Source organism: Chelonoidis abingdonii, chromosome 8 (genome assembly GCF_003597395.2).
Source record: "Chelonoidis abingdonii isolate Lonesome George chromosome 8, CheloAbing_2.0, whole genome shotgun sequence".
In the NCBI taxonomy this organism is placed as follows: domain Eukaryota; kingdom Metazoa; phylum Chordata; order Testudines; family Testudinidae; genus Chelonoidis; species Chelonoidis abingdonii.
This window is the reverse complement of record NC_133776.1, coordinates 28,229,333-28,235,332: the sequence shown is the minus strand read 5'-3', so window position 1 is coordinate 28,235,332 and position 6,000 is coordinate 28,229,333. Positions and strand designations below refer to the sequence as shown.

The following is a 6,000-nucleotide window of genomic DNA, read 5'->3' as shown; positions in this document are numbered from 1 at the left end:
CCTCACTATTGAATTTTCCCTGTTTTTGCATTTTCTTAATAAAGTTTATTTTACACCCCACTAGTGCAGTAGTTGTCCCCCAAGATCCCCTACCTGCTGGCAGGGTCAGTCCCGTACTGCCCTCTATGTGGGGGAAAAAAGGGTACTTAAAATCTGAGTACTGTATACTTGACATAATACCAGATTGTAACATTTCAGCCCCAACAAGGTAATTACTTTTTGTTTCCAGTCTATATTTTCATGGTTTATAAAGGCAATAATGACTTTCTTTCCTTGTAGGTAATCATTGCTGGTATAAAGACATCTGCCTTGTGGTGGGCCCTTAACTTTTCCAGCTGTTTACTTACTGCTAGGAAATACCTTCCCCATGAGTCATTGTTGCTAGTTCGATTTTATTCAAATGAGCATTTTTTAAAAAATGTTGTTTTGAATTGTATTTACTGAAACTTCACATACATTTTTTTTATGAAGGAAGCTAAGCAAGTATCAAAGTACTGCAAAGCTCAGTAAAATATTGGTAAAACTCTTCTAACATGATCATTACAGCTGATAACTCAAATTATTTTTTGAAAACAAGGTTTTTCAAAGGAGAAAGAGAATTTCTTTGTTTTCTTCCTCTGTCCTCCTCCCCCACTCCCCCACTGGGAAAGGAGATAGGGGGAAGGAATTATTTATTTATTGACCGAAAAACTGAAGTTTCAAGCAAAATGGAAAAAAAAACTTTATTGCATTTGTAATTTTTAATAGAAAACACTTATCTTCAGGGCTGGTTGGAAAAGTGATTTTATTGTCATGATAAGTAATCAACCATTTTGTACACAGAGGACATGTAGCTGTTATTTGGGGAAGCATAAATATCAAAATATGATATTTGCCAATTATTTTAAAATATTAAAAGATGAATATACAAATTGTTTCTATTGACAAAATACTACAGCATTTGTGCTACGTTCTTGTATCCTCTAGAACTGCTACCTGCAGACTCTTGCTTTGTCATTTAACTTTTAGTTAGACTTGAATTGAATAATATTGTACTGTGATTAGATCTTAACTATTCAAAAATACAAACTTTAAAAAAAAAAACAGTTCTGAGGAAATGCTTATAGCTGTTAAAACTGTTTTCTACACGACTTAAAATATGTTGAATGTCTATTTTAAAGCTTCTGCTGAAATTAAAACGTAACCAACTGGAAACATTCTCTATGAAGATTAAAAAGCCCCCCTCAAAATAGTTTTAAAGTATCCATCTATAATAGCTTACCTTGAGATGAAATACTTGTTTTGAGATGTAAATAAATTTGGATAACTTTTTTTTTCTTTATCCCATCTTTGTTTTTTCTGCTGTTGGTAGGACAGTCAATTTTGGTTGCATGTATTCCTTGAGGTTTCATCACATGACGTCTTTAATTAAAGATTAATCTTTAATTCTTGGAGACTGCAGGACAATCCTGGAGGATTGGCAACCCTCACTGTTGGTTGAACCTGAAGTTGGCTAAATACTGTAAAAGGCAATTCCCTCGAGCATTTTTGGCTTAGAAGTAGGGCTGTTGATTAATTGCAGTTAACTCACGTGATTAACTCAAATTAATCACAATTTAAAAATTATTCACGATTAATTGCACCGCTAAACAATAGAATACCAACTGATATTAAACACTTTTGGATGTTTTTCTACATTTTCAAATATATTGATTTATATTACAACACAGACTACAAAGTGTACAGTGCTCACTTTATATTATTTTTATTACAAATATTTGCACTGTAAAAATGATAAAAGAAATAGTATTTTGCAATTCACCTCATCCAAGTACTGTAGTGCAATTTCTTTATCGTGAAAGCATAATTTATAAACATAGTTTTTTTTGTTACATAACTGCACTCAAAAACGAAACAATGTAAAACTTCAGAACTGTGGTTCTCAGACTTTTGTACTGGTGATCCCTTTCATATAGCAAGCCTCTGAGTGTGACTCCCCTTATAAATTAAAAACACTTTACATATATTTAACACCATTATAAATGCTGGAGGCAAAGCGGGGTCTGGGGTGGAGGCTGACAGCTCATGATACCCCATGTAATAACCTTGTGACTTCCTGAGGGGTTGAGACCCCCCAGTTTGAGAACCCCTGCTTTAGAACCTACAAGTCCACTCAGTCCTACTTCTTGTTCAGCCAATTGCTAAGACAAACAAGTTTGTTTACATTGAGCGGCGATACTGCTGCCTGCTTCTTATTTACGTCACTGGAAAATGAAAACAGGCATTTGCATGGCACTTTTGTAGCTGGTATTGTGAGGTATTTATGTGCCAGATATGCTAAATATTTGTATGCCCCTTCACGCTCTGACCACCATTCCAGAGGACATACTTCCATGCTGATGATGCTCATTTAAAAAAAACGTGTTAATTACATTTGTGACTGAACTACTTGTGGGAGAATTCTGTGTCTCTTGTTCTGTTTTACCAGCATTCTGCCATATATTTCATGTTATAGCAGTGTCGGATGATGACCTAGCACACGATCATTTTACGAACACTTTCACAGCAGATTTAACAAACTGCAAAGAAGGTACCAATGTGAGATTTCTAAAAATAGCTACAGCACTTAACCCAAAGTTTAAGCATCTGAAGTGCTGTCCCAAATCTGAGAGGGACGAGAGATGAAGCATGCTTTAAGAAGTCTTAAAAGAGCAACACTCCAATGTGGAAACTACAGAACCTAAACCACTAAAAAAGATATCAACCTTGTGCTGGCATCATCTGACTCAGATGACAAAAGTGAACATGCATCAGTTCACATTGCTTTGGATTGTTATCGAGCAGAACAGTCATCAGCATGGACCCATGTCCTCTGGAATGGTGGTTGAAGCATGAAGGGATATATGAATCTTTAGTGCATCTGGCACATAAATATCTTGCTACAACAGTGCCATGTGAATGCCTGTTCTCACTTTCTTGTGACATTGTAAACAAGAAGTGGACAGCATTATCGCCTGCAACTTGTTTGTTCGAGTGACTGACTGAACTCTGTTTGTAAGTTGAACTTTCACGATAAAAAGATTGCCCTACAGTACTTGCAGTAGGGAAATTGAAAATAAAAAAAAATTTTTTTACAGTGAAAATATCTGTAATCAAAAATAAAGTGATCACTGTACACTTTGTGTTCTGTGTTGTAATTGAAATCAATATATTAGAAAATGTAGAAAACATCCAAAAATATTTAAATAAATGGTATTCTATGATTAACAGTGCGATTAATCAAGATTAATTTTCTAGTCACTTGACAGCCCTACTTAGAAGAAATCAAGAAGTATGGGAAATCTCAAAACATTTGCAAACACATTTGAACTTTTATATGCTTATGTGTACCTTTTCAGGTTTGAATATCATCGCTGATGATGGAAGGGAATTGAATACTGTTCTGGTCATAACTGAGCGCTTGTCTACATGGCAAGATACTGTGTGGCAAACCAGGATGTGAATCTACAGTACTCTAGGTTGCTGCATAGTAATGTCCCACATGGACACTGCTACAGCACACTGAAAATACCTTTTACTTGAAAATACCTACGCTAAGTCATTCACTGTGTTATAACAGTGTCCACGTGGGATGTTACTGCGTGGCAAGCTGGGGTGCTGTAGACTGATACCCTTGCTTGCTGAGTAGTAATTTACCAAGCCCACAGTTGGCTTTTAAGCAAAGGGTGTTTGGGGGATAGGGAAAGGAGCATGCACATGCCCTCACTCATAACATGCTATAATGATGAAAGATGGAGGAACAGTGAATGTATTACTGTTAAAGTAGTTATTTTAGACTTGTATTATGGTCTCAGTCCAGGAAAAGGTTTAAGCATGCTTTAAACTTTAAACACACGAGGAGTCCCAGTAAAATGGGACAATTCATGTACTTAATGTTTAGGAGAATTTTCAGTTCTTTCTTGGAATGGGCCTAAACTGGGTATAATGTTCTGTTAGAGAGACATGGAAGTATGGGTTGTAGTGTAATCATTGGAAGTATGATGTCCACTGCATTTTTTTTTTAACTTTATCAGGCATCTTCAAGAGCCTTTCTTGTTTACTGCTTGGCTCTGTTGGCCCTTATCTCCTATGACTAGTAATGGTGCTCTGGTTCTTAGCATCAGGAAACTCCAACTCTGAGCTCCAGGGAATTAAAGTGTAAGCTCATTAAACTGATAGCTTAGACTAGAGTGGTGACTACCTCTATTCAAATGGAAATCCTGTGTGTGTTAATGTACAATAGATGCTTACTTATTGTGTTTGTTTTGTTTTTCCACCAGATTGGCGCTTATTTTAGCAGCATATTAGCAGAAAAGCTAAAACTTAATACTTTCCAGGACACAGGAAAGAAGAAACCACAAGTAAATGCCAAAGATAATTATTGGCTGGTTACTGCTCGCTCTCAGAGTGCAATTCACAACTGGTTCACAGATTTAGCAGGAAATAAACCACTGACTATTTTAGCAAAAAAGGTATAAACAGATTTTCACTCCCTTTTTTTAATGTTCCTTGGATTTTACAGAGTTGGAGTATTTATGTAATGCTTTATTTATATTTATATTAACCAATGCATATTTCTGCTTTTATTATTAACAAGTGACCTGATCTCATTCTGGTCACAAAGCAGGCTTTCTATAAATCATTGTGCAGTAAGAGTGTAGATGGATATGGACTCCTTTATATATATATCACACATGGGGTCCTCTATATACATCAAATGGGAGAAATGCTTTTTTCTCTGTCCTGAGATATACAGTAATGGGAAAATTGGCATACTTTATAATTGGGGTCCCCACTGAAATCAATATGATTTTGCCACTGACTTCAATGAGAGTAGGAGGATGCTTTGAAATGTTTATTCTTGTCTTTATATCTTCATATTTAAAAGAAAAGAGGCTAGATTCCCAAACACCATCTAAACTGTGAAGTTCTTTGTGCAAACTGCCTTATTTCTCTTTGGCTATAGTTAACCGTGGGTAACCAGGTTATCTGTGTATACACTTTATTTAGATGTTTTCTGTCTCAATGCAAGAATTCTGCTCTACCAAAATTTCTCAGAACAAAGTAGAAAAGAGTTGGAGGTTGATGCAATATTGAGAGAAACACCTTGCTTTTTATTCCAATCCTCTTGAATGCGCTTTACATTGACACCAATATGTCCTTACTATCTCTTGTAAATTCTTTTCCTTTCACCATTCTTATGCCTAAGATCTTGCTCAGGTTTGATAGCAGCATGCTTCCAACAGCTCAAGAATGGGGGAAGACATCTTGCTTCTTTTCAGGTGTCTTTCAAACAGCATGACGTGTCTGAAAAAAAAAATGTGAAACTAGGAAAAAATTCTATGAAACTCTGATCAGTTAGGAATATTGAGACAATCAAGACAAATGTCAGTCTGGCAATGGAAATCTTAGACGGTGCTCGAGATGGAAACTGGAACCAAAATACCTAAATTGGTATCATTTAGTTATTTTGGTGTAAATCTGTCTGTGACAATCTTATTCTGGAATAAAAGTGCCCTATGAATTTAAGCGACAGAGTCCTGTGGCACCCTAGACTCAGATGTATTGGAGCATAAGCTTTCGTGGGTGAATACCCGCTTCGTCAGATGAAGCGGGATATTCACCCATGAAAGCTTATGCTCCAATACGTCTGCCAGTCTATAAGGTGCCGCAGGACTGTTGCTTTTTACAGATCCAGACTAACATGGCTACCCCTCTGATGCTATGAATTTAAGTTGCATTGAAATATGGTACTCTTATTCCACAATAAGGTGGTGCACAGAGATACCTGAACAGATACAAATAATAAAGCTGTGAGTTACACCAAATTTGGTTCTGGTTTCTTTGTTTACAAGTCCTACAACTAAAATGAGTGAGTGTTTTATAATAAGAGCTATACTCATTATCAACCATTAAGGTTCGTTTCTTAACTTCAAAAAATGTTAATCTCAGAAGTGGTGATACTGAACGGATCCTTTAGAC

General features: G+C 36.1%; 1 protein-coding gene across 1 annotated transcript in view; it reads left to right on the top strand.

Annotated features, from left to right (window-relative positions):
- Nucleotides 1-6,000, top strand: part of MED12L (mediator complex subunit 12L) — a 324,753-nt gene that overhangs the window by 25,099 nt on the left and 293,654 nt on the right. Inside the window, exon 3 of the mRNA XM_075068471.1 lies at nt 4,299-4,490. Coding sequence (XP_074924572.1) covers nt 4,299-4,490 — 192 coding nt within the window. The remainder of the gene's footprint in view (nt 1-4,298; nt 4,491-6,000) is intronic.